The sequence below is a fragment of the Myotis yumanensis genome, unplaced genomic scaffold (assembly GCF_028538775.1).
Source record: "Myotis yumanensis isolate MYYU_CA2020_CCGP unplaced genomic scaffold, mMyoYum1.0.hap1 SCAF_8, whole genome shotgun sequence".
In the NCBI taxonomy this organism is placed as follows: Eukaryota; Metazoa; Chordata; class Mammalia; order Chiroptera; family Vespertilionidae; genus Myotis; species Myotis yumanensis.
The window spans coordinates 32,148,452-32,164,805 of NW_027223759.1; the positions used below are offsets into that span (position 1 = coordinate 32,148,452).

The 16,354-nt window shown below is 51.4% G+C and overlaps 1 protein-coding gene across 1 annotated transcript in view; it reads left to right on the forward strand.

Moving 5' to 3' along the window:
* Window positions 1-16,354, forward strand: part of MROH2A (maestro heat like repeat family member 2A) — a 40,065-nt gene that overhangs the window by 1,956 nt on the left and 21,755 nt on the right. Inside the window, exons 3-18 of the mRNA XM_070423251.1 lie at window positions 584-715; window positions 942-1,104; window positions 3,585-3,683; window positions 4,539-4,690; window positions 5,244-5,387; window positions 6,040-6,132; window positions 6,311-6,389; window positions 6,474-6,587; window positions 9,880-9,956; window positions 10,542-10,661; window positions 10,985-11,095; window positions 12,872-13,019; window positions 14,064-14,104; window positions 14,530-14,671; window positions 14,898-14,950; window positions 15,361-15,468. Of these exons, the coding sequence (XP_070279352.1) occupies window positions 584-715; window positions 942-1,104; window positions 3,585-3,683; window positions 4,539-4,690; window positions 5,244-5,387; window positions 6,040-6,132; window positions 6,311-6,389; window positions 6,474-6,587; window positions 9,880-9,956; window positions 10,542-10,661; window positions 10,985-11,095; window positions 12,872-13,019; window positions 14,064-14,104; window positions 14,530-14,671; window positions 14,898-14,950; window positions 15,361-15,468 (1,776 nt within the window). The remainder of the gene's footprint in view (window positions 1-583; window positions 716-941; window positions 1,105-3,584; window positions 3,684-4,538; window positions 4,691-5,243; window positions 5,388-6,039; window positions 6,133-6,310; window positions 6,390-6,473; window positions 6,588-9,879; window positions 9,957-10,541; window positions 10,662-10,984; window positions 11,096-12,871; window positions 13,020-14,063; window positions 14,105-14,529; window positions 14,672-14,897; window positions 14,951-15,360; window positions 15,469-16,354) is intronic.

The window sequence follows — 16,354 nt, forward strand, 5'->3', positions numbered from 1 at the left end:
TGGGTGAATTCCTCTCTCTTGAGGTCCCTAAATATGCTGAGATGTCCAGACTGTTGGAAAGTGATCTTCTTACTGCCTGGGGGAGGAAGCCGTCTTCCCAGAGGGCTTTGCAGGCAATGGCCCACATACAGAGTCATCCCTCATTTCTTGAGAGTGGCTCATCGTACCTGAATAAATGAGAGTCATTCTCAAATCCAGCTCCCCGGGTGTGGTCTGGATTATAACCTCTTCGTGCAAACCTGTAATTTATAACAGTGATAAGTGCTATCTAGGAATTGAAATAGAGACAGAGGAACATTCCCTGGTCTGGAGCGCCCCCTCACTAGGGCAAAGGGCAGAGCAAACCCAACTTGGACTCTCAGTTGGGCCAGTGCCAAGTCTTCAGGACCTGGCATGCTGACTGTTTGACACTTGCCTTGCTGAGCATGTCAGACTGAACACAGGGAAGAGGGAACCATTTGCAGGCCACACTGATGGGGCCAGTTGGAGGAGTTCGATGGAGGAGGGAAGGGCAGGCGATGGAAGATGGAGGAGTAGGGGCCTGAGGCTTGGGATTTTCCCGTTCGCCATGCTTGTTCCCCAGATATCCACCCAGCGGAAAGTCAACATTTACAACATCCTGCAGGAGATCATTCAGCAGGAGGGGGAGCTGGAGGAGCAGTGTGTCCACAGGCTGGTGACCATTGCCTCCAAGGAGATGCGGGAGATCCTGGAGGTAGTGGAACTCTGGCTTCATTGGTATCCTGTCTCTCCGCCAACCTAGGGTGGGGCTGTTGGTGGGCATGGCCTATGACAACCAAGGCCCTTGTCCAACCACCTCCTAGGGCAAGAACAGGCTGAGCCCAGGGGGGCCCAGCGGGGCTGGAGAAGGCATGAGACTGGAGGGTTTTATGAGGATCCAGCTGGTGGTCATCCCACATGTCCCTCTCCGGTCCCCTCAGGTGGAGGGTTACATGAAGGCAGAGGTGGCCAGTGACACCCTGGTAGCTTTGTCCCGGAACCACTTCAGTGTGGTCATGTATGAGATGCAGCACCGTCTCAAGCCCCTCGACCTCACAGACGAGTTTGTCATCATCACCCTGGCGAAGCTGGCCAACGGCAATGGTAGGGTGTGGGGGCCCTCAACCCAGTTCCTGGCCCCTTCGGGCTGTCCCAGTGCTTCCTCCTAGTCTCTGCACCCCCCGCCCCCTCCATTTCTCTCTTTTCTTCTCTTTTTCTGGAATTCCTTCTTTTCATCTCCCTGGATCTCTCAGCTGTCAAGATTCTTTCTGTGTGTCTCTGCCTCACATATTGGTCTATATTTCTCCATCTTTCCATCTCCTCCAAACCTCTCTTCTCTTCCTTTGAGGCTCTGTTCTTCTGTGTCTTCTCATCTCTCTCTCTCTCTCTCTCTCTCTCTCTCTCTCTCTCTCTCTCATTTCCCTTCTTTCTCATTCCCTTTCCCTTCATTCCACAAAAGAGGTACTGAGTCCATGCAGGCATTGCGGTGGGTGCTGGGCCACAACAGGGAATAAAACATGCACAATCTCTACCCTCATAAAGGACCATAAACAAGTAAACAAGAAAATAAGTGACCATAATAAGAGATGAGGGTGTGAAGAGGACAGCCAGGTGGCTGCTTGAAATCAGGATGAGGGAGAGGACTTCATCTCTGTAGGGTCCTCATTGAGGAAGTTATATTTCAGCTGTGACCTAAAGGATGAGATGATGATACCTGTGCGAAGAACGGGATGCACTAAGAGAACATCATGTGCAAAGGCCCTGAGGCAGGAAAAAAGCTTGGCTTCTCTGAAGAGCTGAGAGGTCAGTGTGTCTGGAGTTAGAGAGCCAGGGGATATGCTGTAAGATGAGGTTGGAAAGTTAGGCAGGCCGAGTGGGTAAAGAGTCTGGATTGTATCTGAGGGCACCAGAAAGCTACTGAGGGATTTCAAGGCTGCAGAATTGCCTGATGAAACTTAGCTGTTGTGTGGATGGAGATGGAAGATGTGTGAAGGTGTGGTGATGGTGGCTTGGGTTGGAGTGCATTTGGTTAGCAGTGAATAGATGGAAAGTATGGATGGGTCTTGGGCATGAAACTACAAGTTGTGTGTAGGAGGCGAAGAGGAAGCAAGAATGACTCCCACATTTCAGGTTTGAGCAATAGGGTATGTGGTTGTTAATGTCCTGAGATGGGAAACATGGAGAAAGAGAACACTTGAGGGCTCAGAAAGAACCTCATTTGTATGTATGGAGTTTGCATTCCTTGTGAGATGTCCAAGTGGAGAGGTCATGTGGGGAGCTGATGTGTGGATGCTGAGTTCAGAGGGCAGATCTGGGCTCAGCCTTCCTACCAAGAGACCTCAGAGTATAGTTGGTGTTCAAAGCCACTGACCCCAAGAGCATGAAAGTAGAGAGAGAAGAGAAGAGAGAAGCCTCAGCATTAAAAAGGCTTAGGAGGGATCGTAAGAATGGGGAGGAAGGTGAGGACAGTGCAGTGTAGTGGGCCTTGCAAAGAGGACAGTGATTCAGCAAGGGCCCAGGGGCCGTTGTGTCCCATCTTGCTGAAGGATCCAGTAAGATGAGGCTGGAGAAGGCTGCTTGGCCAAGAAGAGTTTCATGGTGTGCTGGGGATGGAGCCTGGGCAGGCTGGAGGGAGGTGGGAGGGGTGAAGACAAAGAGGATCGATCACTTGCTGTGAGATGACAGCTGGAGGGGTTCAGGGGCAAGGGAGGGCCTAGAGAACCAGGACAGAGGGACAGATGGATGAATAGGAGGAAGGGCCCAGCCAGGGAAGGAAAGTCTAAAGCAGCCGTGGGCAAACTATGGCCCGCGGGCCGGGTCCGGCCCATTTGAAATGAATAAAACTAAAAAAAAAAAGACCGTACCCTTTTATGTAATGATGTTTACTTTGAATTTATATTAGTTCACACAAACACTCCATCCATGCTTTTGTTCCGGCCCTCTGGTCCAGTTTAAGAACCCATTGTGGCCCTCGAGTCAAAAAGTTTGCCCACCCCTGGTCTAAAGAAAGCATGTTGGTGGGGATGGAGGCTCCAGCACAGTGGAAGGACTAGGCTCAGAGAGGTGTCGGAGTGGGGCCTGTCACCTGTTACCCTTTCTCCCAACAACCTCTTTTCTCTGTCGCCTTCCCATCTCTGTTTCCTTTCTTCCTCTGCCCTCATTTTTTCTGCCTGCTGGTCTTCTTTCAGTTCCTCTTCCTCACTCTCTTTCTTTGTGTTTCTCATCCATCCAAGAAAATCTGTGACACCCAAAGGGAATAGACATCATTCCAAGGAAGCCAACGTGCTTGAGAGCTTACTGTCTCCCACTTCCTGCCTCTCCCATCTTTCCCGAGGCTCTGTCTCTGCTCTCTCTCTTCCTTCTGTCTCTCTGTTGCTCCTCCCATTTCTGTCTTCCTTTCCCTTCACCTACATCCAGCAGGCTCTTCACCTCTTGACTTCCACACTATTTCCTGTGGCCATAGGGGCACAAAGGGGTTCCTTGGCTCGGCAGGCACCGGGGATTGGGTTGGGGGCAGAGTGGAGGTGTCATCTTTGCCTTCTCCTGGCTGACCCTGCTTCCTCAACCCCTCCCCCACACTACAGTGTTTGAATTCATGCCTTACATGGGCATCACCCTGGCAACCATATTCACGATGCTGAGACTCGTCAACGAAGCCAAGATGCGCCAGGTGATCTGTGGTGGTACGTGTCCCCTGTGGGTCTGCAGGTCTGGCCCAATTAGGGTGCTGGAGGGGAAAGTGGAGTAAGAAGTGGGTGTGTGAGGGGGTTGTTGAACCAGAGGCTGTTTGTTCATTTATATCCAAACATTTGTTCAATCTACTACTTGGTGTGGCCTCTGATTGGCTCTGGGGGGGGAGGGGGGCGGGGGGGGGGGGGCCAGGTGGCTTAGAGGAGGAAGCTGTCCCTGTGACTCGGAGTAGCTTGCTCTGTAGTTAAGCTTCTCAGACCAGTGAAGGGGATGGGATTCACAGGGTGGAGACCAGGGGAAATGTCTCCGTGTTGGGCCTGACTAGGGCAGGTCTTTGATGCTATTAACATCCGATCTCCTTGCCCAAGTCTTCCTTACATAATGTTTTCTTGGTCCCCAAATCCCTGAACCCTGAGAAAAATAGGGCAAACTAGGTTTGTTTCCCTCTGTATTGGCCTCCCCAGGATGTGGGTAAAGAATTATGTCCAGGCCCCATCCTTGACCCCTGCATGTGAATCTCAAGGGCCAGGGCCTGGACATGCCTGTGTGCTTAATGCCCCCCCTCCCCCAACCCTGGGGGATTCTTTTATACACAGGTATATGGGATAAAAACTAGGGAGTGGTGAGGGGCTGGGAGGGCAGAGAGGGAGGGACACAGAGGGGATTTTTCTGGGCTGTCCCTGGCCATCTCAGTAACCTACTAGCTGTGGAAGTGTGTGATCGCTCCCTCCCTCCTGGAGAAGGACTCAACCCTACTTCCAAGGTCTCCTCTGTCACATATTTTTGGCTCTGCGGATGGGGCTGTGTCCTGCCTCCTACCCCTCTGGGTTCCCCCTCTCCCACCGTAGCCATGGAGACCTTCTGTGAGACGGTGCAGTTCTACCTGAGGCATCTGGAGGACAGCGTGTACCCTGTGATGACAGAGGAGCAGTTTGCTATAAAGCTGTTCCCTATGTATCGCTATTTCGTGACAGTGTGGCTGAGGAGCTACAACCCAGAGGTGAGATGAGCCCTTCTCAGGGGGGCCTGCCTTCCCCCAGGTAATGGCTCCCTAGACTGTGGGGCTGGGAGAGCTGAGACACCCCTGGGGCTAGCCTTGTTCCCAGGACCCCAGAGAGATAGTGACCTAATTAATGGCAGAGCTAGGAGGTCATGCCCCTGAATGCCCGGGCACTGGTGCCCCAGGAGGCCGGCTTGACAAAGCCCTGGGAGCTTCTAGATGGGGGTCGTGTTATGTGCAAGTGGGAGCTCTCCATGTGGTTTACCTATGGGAGCTATTTCCATGCCAACTTTATGGCGTAGGACTGTTTTACAAATGAGGAAAGAGAGACAGAGTGAATAAGTACCTGTACAAGGCCACCTAAGTGAGAGAGCCAGGACTCATGGGGACAGCCTGGTCTCACTGCTCACCTGTGGGGCCCTGGGCAAGGACTCAACTCTACTTCCAAGGTCCCCTCTGTCACACCTTCTTGACTCTGTGGACAGGGCTGACATGACTGGTCCTTGCTGGGGGCCCTGGGCCAAGGAATCCTGAGATTCCCCTCCTGTGGTAGGTGAAGCTGGGGGTCATCAAGTCCCTGAAGCCCATGTTGAACCTGCTCCTGCCCAACGATGACCTGCGGGAGGAGGTGTACGACTACCTCCCCCTGCTGCTGGCAGAGTACCAGGGCAGCCTGGAGGCCCTCTTCATCACGCAGGTGCGGGCTCTGCAGGAACTCGCCTGGGCTGGAGGCCTGGTCCCCAAGTGTACCAGAGGGAGGGGGAGGGGAGGGTGCGGGGGAGGGGAGAAGAGGTGCCATCTGGATGGAAGGTGGGATGTCTGATATTTGGACGATTGACAGCAGACCCAACATCTGTGCCCTATGAGGAGCCATGGGGCCTGGTACTTTTACGGGGAAGGGACAAGATCCCAAAGGGTCTTAGAGGCCACGGCGAGGCTATGACCTTTGTGTAGTTTCCTGGGGCTGCTATAACAAAGAACCACAAGATGGGTGGCTTAAATCAACAGAAGTTTATTCTCTCAAGGTTCTGAGGACCAGAAATCTAAGATCAAGGTAGGGGCAGGGCTGCATTCCCTCTGAAGGCTCTGGGGGAGAACCCTTGCTTGCCTTTCCCAGCGTCTGGTGTCCAGGCATTGCTAGGCTTGAGGCAGCATCATTCCTAACTTGTCCTTCATTTTCACGTGGCCTTCTTCCCAGTCCCTGTCTCTGTGTCTTCTCTTCTTATAAGGACACCAGTCATTGGATTTAAGGCCCACCCTAAATCCAGGATCACCTCATCATCAAGGGTCTAGACTGTGACCATGAGTTGGTGGAAGGTCATCTGCCACCATTTGGCCATCTGTTGCAGGTCTTGAGGCAGATCCTAGAAGTGTCGGTCATCACCAGCACCCCTGTCCCCCAAATGCATCTACACACTATTTTCACAGAACTGCACACCCAGGTGAGGCTGGCAAGCACAGCTGGGCATGGCATTCTCAGGGTGGATCTGTAGGACTCGGGCTGCGGCAAGTGGCCGACCGGGTCAAAAGGGTGGCGGAGGCTTTGTCTTTCTCCTCTGCACCTACATTCCACTGCTCGGCTGTGATCTCACCCACCCTCCCTGCATGGCCCCTTCCTAGGTGTGCACCAAGGCCCCCGTCCAGCAGCAGTACAGCAGCCAGAATGTGAGGGAGATCGAACACTGCTTCATAGCCCTCGGTGAGGCTCTGAGCACAGCTGGGGCTGAATCCCCCCCCTGCTCTGACTCAGTGGGAGGGACTCAAACTGCCCTCCCCCCTGCAGCTCGCTCCTACCCTAAGGAGCTGATGAAGTTCTTTCTCAGCCAAATGGAGATAAGCAAGGAGGCCATCCGCGTGGGAACCCTCACCCTGATCAGGGCAGTGGTGGGCGCAGATGGTGAGCAAGGGCAGGAAGGCGGGTGGGGGTCAGGAGAGGTGGGTTTCACCCATGTCTGGACTTCCGTCATTTCCTCTTTTGTAGACACCACTGGGTGGGCTAAGGAGCCAACGCTCTCAGTTCCTTCATGTTTTCTATCCTTGAACTTAACCAGCACTGTGACCCATCTTCCCCACCCCTAACCCTCTCCTTACACTCTGAGTCTGAATTTCAGACTGTTAACCCGAATCCTAGTACTAACTCCAAAGCTAACTCAAAGATGAATAGAAAGACTCATATATCATGTAGGTATATCCCTAAATCATCATTGACCCAATACCCAACTTTAGACTAAACTCCTGTTTCTAAATCCTTAAACCCAAACTCTGGCCTTGATATCAAAAGGGAAATACTGTCTCCAGCCACGCACTAGCTCAGACCTCACCTTTTGAACAATGTGCCCCCTGCTGGCAGCATGCAGCCCTGCAGGTACATGGTGAGAAGAGCCTGGGTGGCTTTTGCTCAGCCCTTGAAATGAGTGTCTGTGTGCAGGGCACAAACCTGGCAATTGTGTGCAGGACCTTCTGCTGATAATAAACCTCTCTTTTCAAGAAATGCAAATTTAAGCATCAACAAGACCCTTTCTACCTATCCAGTGGGCAGAGATGATGATGACTAGATTGGCCTAGCCATTTTTCTGTAAAAGGTGATAGTAAAATTATTTCCAGCTCTGCAGGCCACATGGTCTCTGGAACAGTGGCTCAATCTGCCACTGCAGAGCAAAAGCAGCCATAGACTACAGAGCGTGGCTGTGTTCCTATAAAACCTGATTTACAAAAGCCGGTTTGGGCTGAATTTAGCCTATGGGCTACACTTTGCTAATCCCTGGGCTAGAAGAACGAGAAACCAGCTTCTTATACTTCTTTGACAAGGGTGTAAAATGATAAAGAATTTTGGATGCTCAATCGGACAGGGAACAAAACCTGGGCTCAACAACCCAACATTTTGTCAATTGTCTGAATGAAATAATTGCCCAAATGTTCATTATAACATTGTGCATAAAAGCAAAAGATTAGAAACAACCTAATTTTTTTCTATAGAAAATTTGTGGAATGATAGTATAACCGAATAATGGAGTATCATACAGCCATTAAGGGTGTAGTCAATCTATACTTTTTCATGGAAAAGCTGCCCTTTATATATTTAGTGTAATAATACAGTGTGAGACAGTATATAGAGCATGGCCTTGATTATTTAAAAGAAATCTATACGTTTATGCATAAATGGGTTTAAAAGACACAAACTGTTGAATGGTAATTTTTTATTTTAATCTTGCAATGAACATACAATATTTTTAAAAACATTTTTACTTTTTTTAGAGAGGAAGGGAGAGGGAGAGAGAAAGAGAAACATTGATGAGAGAACAGAACATCGATTGGCTGCCTCCTGCATGCCCCCACAGGGGATCCAGTCCCACAACCCAGGCATGTGCCCTGACCAGGAATCGAACCAGCAACCTTTTGATGCACAGGACGATATCCAACCAACTGAGCCACATTGGCCAGGGCAGCACTATTTTAAAAAAAATTATTTTATTTAAAAAATGGCTTTATTGGTTTAAGAGAGAGGAAGGGAGAGGGAGAGAAAGGTAGAAACATCAATGATGAGAGAGAATCATTGATCGGCTGCCTCCAGCATGCATCCCACTAGGGACCAAGTCCACATCTTGGGCATGCGTCCTGATAGGGAATCGAACCATGACTTCCTGGTTCATGGGTTGATGCTCAACCACTGAGCCACACCAGCTGGGAGTGCACTATTATTTTTTTAATCTTCACCTAAGGATATGTTTTTACTAATGAGAGAGAGAGAAAAACAAAGAGAGAGAGAGAGACAAACATCAATTGGTTGCCTCACATACATGCTCCCACTGGGAATTAAAACTGCAATCTTATGGTGTATGGGACGATGCTCCAATTAACTGAGCCACCTGGCCAGGACAACATACACTATTTTTACAATCAGAAAAAAAAATGTAACATTCCTCCTCAGTGCCTGATTGCCTGTCCTCATTTCCTGCTTTTCCTCCACCAGCATGGAATTCCAGTAACACCTAGACTTGAACATCAGCCAAAGCACCCAACCCTAATTCTGTCCACACATTATCTCTCCAGAACCGTCTCATGGAGGTGCTTTCTCATCTCCCTTAATCTTCTTCCTCCTCTAACAGGATGTGCTGTCATTAGTTTTAAAACACACAGCAGCATGTGCTGTGTGCCAGGCCCCATGCTAACTCGTTACTGCTCACAGGACCTCTGTGAGGGAGGTACTATACTTACCGACATTTTATAGGTAAGGAAACTGAGGCACCGAGGGAAACTGAGTGATTCACCCGAGGTCACATAGCTGGGGTGTACTGGGGACAGGTTTTGAACCCGGGCAGCCTGGCCCTGGAGCCCAGGCTCTCCTCAGCTATGCTTTGCAGCCTACTCATACCCACTGTGTGCCCAGCACTGTGTGCCCAGCTGAGGGGACCAAGAAGCTCTGAGGTGGAGACCCTGCTTTCTTTCTTTCTTTTTAAAAAAATATATTTTATTGATTTTTTACAGAGAGGAAGGGAGAGGGATAGAGAGTTAGAAACATTGATCAGCTGCCTCCTGCACACTCCCTACTGGGGATGTGCCCGCAACCAAGGTACCTGCCCTTGACCAGAATCGAACCTGGGACCCCTGAGTTTGCAGGCCGACGCTCCATCCACTGAGCCAAACCAGTTAGGGCTGAGACCCTGCTTTCAAGGAGAGTTTGACTGGGTTCAAAAGAGACATACAACTAAACCTGGGCCTCGCTGGTGTGGCTCAGTGGTTGAGCGTTGATCCAGGCCCTAAGAGGTCACCAGTTTGATTCCCAGTTAGGGCACATGCCTGGGTTGTGGGCTTGATACCCAGTGCGGGGCATACAGGAGGCAGCCGACCGATGTTTCCTTCTCATTGATGTTTCTATCTCTCTATCCCTTCTCTCCCTTCCTCTCTCTCTAAACATCAATTTAAGAGAGAGAGAGAGAGAGAGAGAGAGAGAGAGAGAGAGAGAGAAGTAGAGACTGAGGGAGTGAGACATAAACACATCGCCCTAGGGTGGGCCAGTGTGGGGTGGGCCAGGCATTGGGAGGCTCTGAGAGCAGTGGTGGTGAGTTGGAGGCTGTGACGTGGACAAGCCACCTGGTGCCTGTCCAGGGAAGGTGAGCTCCTGCTGCTCTGGGCATCTCAGAGCCCAGCCCTGAGGCCATCGGCCCGCCAGGTTGGTTTTCCTCTTTCAGATCCCAGAATGAATATCAAGACCATCTGCCTGGCCATCCGGGTGGTCAAGAATACCATCTCTGACACCCGCTCCAAGGTAACAGGGCAGAGACCTGGACGGGTTGGCGCTCAGAAGTCCCTGCTGGGAAGCAAAGGGAAGTCGGCAGGGGCCTTCTTCCATCAGCAGCGCCTTGGCTCCTCTCCAGCTCTGTGGGTGGAGACCGGCCTCCCGAAGTAACGCCTTTCAGTAGGAAACCTAGCTCCCAGCCAGCCCTGAGTAGGGCTGGAGGTGAGTGAGGCCCATCAAAGCTGTGGCTCGCTCTCATCTCACTCTCACTGCTGCCTACTGGGGTCTCAGACACACTTGGACAGAGGGAAGGCCAAGGGGACTCAGCTTGGGCCAGAGCTGCTAGCCTGCCTAGGGGTGTTGTAAGGTCACTACTGCACGTGAAAAAAGCAAATGAGGGAGATTCTGGGGAGGACATGCTGCAGAGTGGGATCCTCTGGATGAGGCAGGGGTAGTGAACAGAGTGGGTAGTGGTCAGGTGGCTCCTGAGACCCCTTCTAGCCCAGAGCACCCCAATTCTACTGTCTCATGTCATGGGATTGGGTGTTGGATGCCCAGCTTCCCACCCTGGAGCCCACCCCGACCCCCAGCGTGTCTGTCGCCCTGTCCTCTCAGGTGAGAATGGCAATTCTCCGCATCATCGGCCAGCTGGCTCTGTCTGGCTTCCAGGACAGGATCAAAGGCTGGGGCCTAAAGTACGTGTCCATTCAGCTGACCCTGTCCACCTACAAATTGGTGAGTGGTCCTGGCATGCAGACCATGGAGCAGGTGGACTTTGGAAATGGTTTCCAAAGTGTCAGAGGAAGAATGTCCCTGAGCTTGAACTATATGCATATACGTCCTTGACACAAGTATGCAGACACAGTGAACTGTAGGTAAAGGAGGGTGCAGCCACACAGGCAGGAGTCTAGAAAACACAGAGAGGCATTCCCGGCTCTGAGCATCTTGGAGACTCAGTGTCCAGGCTTCAACCGCATGGGGGTGAGGAGATCACACCCAAGACCACAGCAAGCCCCTTGCCAGCCCTCAAGCAGGGACCCCTCGGTTCTGCATTCCAGACAAATCGCCGGGAGAGCTTTCATCAGAGGGACCTGGAGGAAAAGATGGTCCACAAAGTCACCATGGACACCGTGAAGATCATAACCTCTGCTGTCAGTGGGATGACCAATGTGAGTGAGCCCCGCCCACCTGCCCACTGGGCTGGCAAACTGAAGCTAATTGCTCATGTCTGCATGGCTCAGGCTTGGGGAAATGGTGCATGTCCAGGACTGTGCTGTTGCTTCTCCCATTCCCACTGCCTGTGATGCTTGGGGGCCTTGATCTTCCAATTGCCTGAGCTGTAGTCCTTCAAGATCCAGTTCCAGAGCCAGATGCTTGATGGGAACTTAGAGCCCCCAGATGCTTGGGCAATGGCTGGCACACAGTAAGCCTTACTATGTATCAGTTGACTTACTGCCCGAAATGTAATTGTTGACTTAAATCCCCTTCAGTCCTGATAAGTTGTGTGTGTGTGTGTGTGTGTGTGTGTGTGTGTGTGAAAACAAATTATTTTAGTGGTTTAATTCCATAAACATACAGCAAAGACATGAGGACATACACCAAAATGACACAGTATGACCCCAATGAATTTACAGGCTTACGGAGAAATAAATGTGACAACTTTCAATTGCAATACACTGTGACATAGCAATAAGATAGGAAACATTTACCATGCAGCTCAAGGAGGCTATCATTGTCCATTAAGTAAGGCCCTGGGCTAGATACCCCTGTCCAATAGCAGTTTATCTTAATAACAGAAATATTTAGAAGAAAAATGATTTCTATAATTCACCGAGCCTGTATATAGCAGGTACTGTGCCAGGTGTGCAGCACATGGACACTCATTGAATGATCCCAACAGCCCTGTGAGTTAGGCTCTCTTATTATTACCCTGCTTTTGTAGAGGAGGAAACTAAGGATCAGAGAGACATAAATTTGCTCCAGGCTTCGAAGCATCCAGGATTAAAATGCTGTTTCCAGTTCACCGTGAGGCCTCCTCCTTGGGGGAACCCAGGAGCTGAGGATTCTAGTCCTGGCAGCCAGAATAGCTGAGTGATGTCACTTGTTAATTAGTAGCAGAGGGGCCTTAGTCCAAACTCCCAGAGACGCATAGTGAGGCTTAGGGGACCAGGATTAGCTGGGGGTGTTCAATAAGCATCCAAGGAGGGGGGAGATGGTAGGATGAAGTTGGGGGCTCCAAGAATCTATATTAGTCAGCGTTCTCCCGAGAAACAGGGCCATAGGAGAAACACACATACATACACACAATTTATTTCAAGGCATTGGTTTGTGCAAATGTGGGGGCTGGCAAGCCTGAAGTTTGCAGGACAGGCCTGCAGGCTGGAAACTCAGGTAGGAACTTCCTCAGAGAAACTCAGTTTTTTTTTTTCTCTTAAGGCTCTTTAGCTGATGGGATGAAGTCCACCCACCCTATCTCGGATAATCTCCTTTAAGGATTACAAAACCCTTCACAGCCACACCTAGAGGAGTGTTTGGTTGAATAACTGGGTACTCTCACCTAGCCATGTTGACACATAAACCTGACCATCACAGTGGGCAAGCTCGGCTGAGTCATCTGCCCAGTGTGCACCTCTGTAGGATTTGGGGTCAGAGGGAAGGTGCTGGTCGAAGAGGATGTGATGGTGTGGGGTCGGTGGGAGGTCAGCCGGGGTGGGAGTTGGGCCCCTAGGACTAGCTGGCTTCCTCTGCCATATCAGGGGGGTGTCACTTGATGGCCCTGACAAAGACTGGGGTTGGTAACGGAGCCAGCCAGGGTTGAGGCTGTCAGTGGGTGGGAGTACAGTTTTGGGAAACTGAGGTGAGGCCCACACTGTGGGGGAGCCTGACTCATCCCCTCGTGTGGCCATGGGACGTCCCAGCTAATCCTGGCCCCCTCTCTCCACCAGGAGTTTTGGGTGAGGCTCTTGTGCTACATCATGGAGACCAATAACATGGAGGTCTTGACCCCCATCTGCATCAGCCTCACAAACCTGGCAGAACGCCAGTTCCACATCATGGATGGGGAGGCCAGCGTGGCCAGCAAGAGCAGGCATGGTGGGCAGATCCCTGAGCCAGCTGGTGGGATTGGGCAGGTCCCTTAAGTGAGACCCTCCATGTCTCTGACCACTTCCCCTCCTCCAGGAAGCATCCCGAGCCCAAACAGTCAGGCCAAAGACCCGCCCTTGCCTCATCTGAGGAGGTAGTAACACTGGACAAAATTCCTCTGGCGGCTCATTCTTCATGTCCCCAGACCCAGCCCAGACCCCAGCCTTTCGAGGTCCTGGCTCAGCCTCTCCCTTCGTGTGACCTCTCTGAGCTGCTGTGAGCCAGGTGGAGGAACTATAGATGTCCCATCGTTGAGTCCTCCGTAAACCACTCCACTGTGGTCCCCGCGACTGAGCACTGTGAACATCAGAGTCAAAAAAGTGACTAGGCCCAGCCATGTGCAGGATGACCCTGCTGTTCCCAGGGGGCTGCTCTCAGGGCCCAGGGGTTTGCTGATGGGCATGGCTGACAGTGGAGGTGATTTGAGGTGCCCTTTAGGACCCAGGGACAGCAAACGGTGGAGCCTGCTTTGAGCAACCAGTGAGGCCACCCCCTGAGGTCTCCCTCATGCCCCCACTCCCAACCCAGCTCTGTCACTTGCAACTTCTCGGGAAGCCTGGTCCTCCCTTGCCCACTGGTCCAAGCGCTGTGTTTGTTTCTTACAGACTCATTGACTCCCAGCACCTGTACAGTTGCGGGGTGGTGGGGGGTAGGTGTCTGATTACTGTTGGCTCAATAGATGCCAAGGTTCACAGTAAGAGACGCACACTCTCATGGGAGACCCTAGTGTCCACTACAAAGTGGGCTTATTCTGAAAATAGCACCTTCTAAGCCCCAGCCCATAGCATGATTCTCCACTCTTCCCAGGATAAGCCAAATAAAGTGATGTTCTTTATGGAAAATCCCCTGTGCCCATATATTATCTCTGTGGACAATGGGGTCGTGTTAGGAAAGCACCTCCCAGGATAGAGCCCCACCTTGGGGACACGGGGTGGGGCACCTCCTGGTTTGGGCCAAGCACTCCAGCAGGGGTCGAATCTCCTTCTTCCTCAGTGGACCTGCCTGCACCGCAGAAGCTGCTCGCCCGTCTCCTGGTGAGTGGCTCGCCCAGGTTGTGCCTTGGCCTGGCTGAGACCGTGTCCTATGGTGCCTCTCCCTGGAGCTCCTAATTCCCAGAGCCCCCAGAGTGGGGAGGGAGCTGGACGATTGGACAACAGAGCTTTCCTGGTCCCTGCTGTCCCTCTGGTATAGGTGTGCCAGGGACAGTGGACTCGGACCTGCTCTCAGATTCCACTGCTCGGCCTTTGAGCATCTCAAAGCACCCCCAGGACAGTGGCTTGCCTGCCCCCTGGAGGCGGGCTCCATCTTGCACCTTTGTGTGGACCCCGGATGCTAATCCATGACCCATGGGGCAGGGAAGGAGCTCACGATCTGGTCCCCGGTGTTCTTTGTGGGGGCGAGGAGCCCAGGGCTGCCCAGACCATGGGCAGAGCCCCACTGGAGTCTGGGTTCCCTGCAGGTGCTGATGTCATCCCCCTACGAAGGGGAAGGGAGGGGGATAGCCATGCTCAACCTTCTGAGGACCCTGAGCCACAGCATTGCACCCTCCATGGCAGACATGTGGGAGCTGGAGATTCCACTGCTGATCAAGTACCTGGAAGGTGAAGTGCTCTCTCAGCGTGCAGACTGGGCTACTAATTATGTGGCTTGCACACCAGGAGGCGAGGCTATGGTAGACCAGCACAGCCTATTTTGGTCCTTGGGAAGGTGGGGAGGGAAATATAGCGTGTGGTGAGCATGCCCCATGGGGGGCTTCACAGGCCAGGCTAAGGAGGTGCCTCAGAGGGGAGCAACAGAGAGTAACATGTGTGATCCTTCTTTCTGCAGAGCATACTAAGTTTACCTGGAATCAGGAGACTTGGGCGGACAAGTTGATTCAGGTAAAGAGGTGACCCCGCCTGCGGAGGCTGGGGAGGATGGATGGGAGGGCACTTGGTGGGGTTGGCATGTGGAGATTTTAGGAGTCCCTAAAGGACACACTCTCCTGTTAGAAGATTCGGGGGGTATGAAGCATTCCACAGCTGTGTCTAGCAGCAGGGGAGAACAGAGGACCTTCCATTCTGTGACACCAAGTACTCAGGAAATCAGCACAGGGCTGACACCCTTCCCACCATCTCACAAGCCACAACTGTTCCCCAGACCCCCAGGCCCCCAGAATGTTAGCACTGGATCAGGACTCTATGGGTCCAGTGATTCACAGATTGGGGAGGGGGTTAGAGAAGGTGGGTCACTACTCAGTACCACACAGCTTCACCGGAGCACTGCACACCAATGTCTTCTGCCTCCCCAGTTTCTGAGACTCTCCCTCAAGAAGACTTGGGGTTCCAACTGGAGCCTGCGTCTGGCCAAAGAGCTGAATAACCAGATCGAGAGCTTTGACAGCCCCTCTCTGGAGAAGGTTGGTCCCCACATCAGCTGTGTGAGAGCAGCTGTACCCACGGCTGTCTACAGGGTCCTGGGAAGAGAGAAGGGGGGTTCAGACCAGTGGGGTTTTGTATTGTGTATATGTGTGTGTGTTTTTAAGAGCCTGCTTGTTGAAGCTGGGCAACCTCTCCTCCAGTCACCAGCTTCCCCATCCTTCTCACCTCACTCTCCACCTGAAGTTGTCTGATATCAGAGTCTAACAGGCATGACTGAGATGTCTGAACAGATTTTGGTAGATAGGGAAAGGGTGAGGATGACATAGAGCCACAGAAGGCTAAAGGAGTCTCCAGGTTCTAGCTTAGCAGTAAAGAAGATAAGGGCAAAATTAACATCAGAAATCATTATCTTCCTATATACAAAAAAATACAATACAATATAATGAAAACATAGTCAAAGGACCAGTGCAATGTAAAATATGTAATCAACATATCTTCAATCATAAAATATTAAATATGCAAAGAACACAAAATTGCAAGGGGAGGCAGGGGAGCTAAAAGAAGCCCTAATCAAATAGATGCCACCTCTTGTTCGTAAATAGGGTCTCAATGTTGTAAAGGTGTCCATTGTTCTCAAATTAATCTGCAACATAATTTCTCCCAGTCAAATTCCCAGAAGGAGTTTTTATGGAAATTTGACAATTTTATGAAATTTTACAAGATTCTTTTAAAGTTCATCTGAGTGGGGAAAAAAAGTAAGAGAATAGCTAAAAATATATTGAAAATGAAGCAGGGTCAGGAAGGACTCACTGTCCCAGAGCAAAGACTGAAGTGTACTAAATAAAGTAAAACTGCGGGCAACCAGAAGAATACATGGGGTGAATATTTTTATGATCTTAACATGGAATAGACCTTTATATGCAT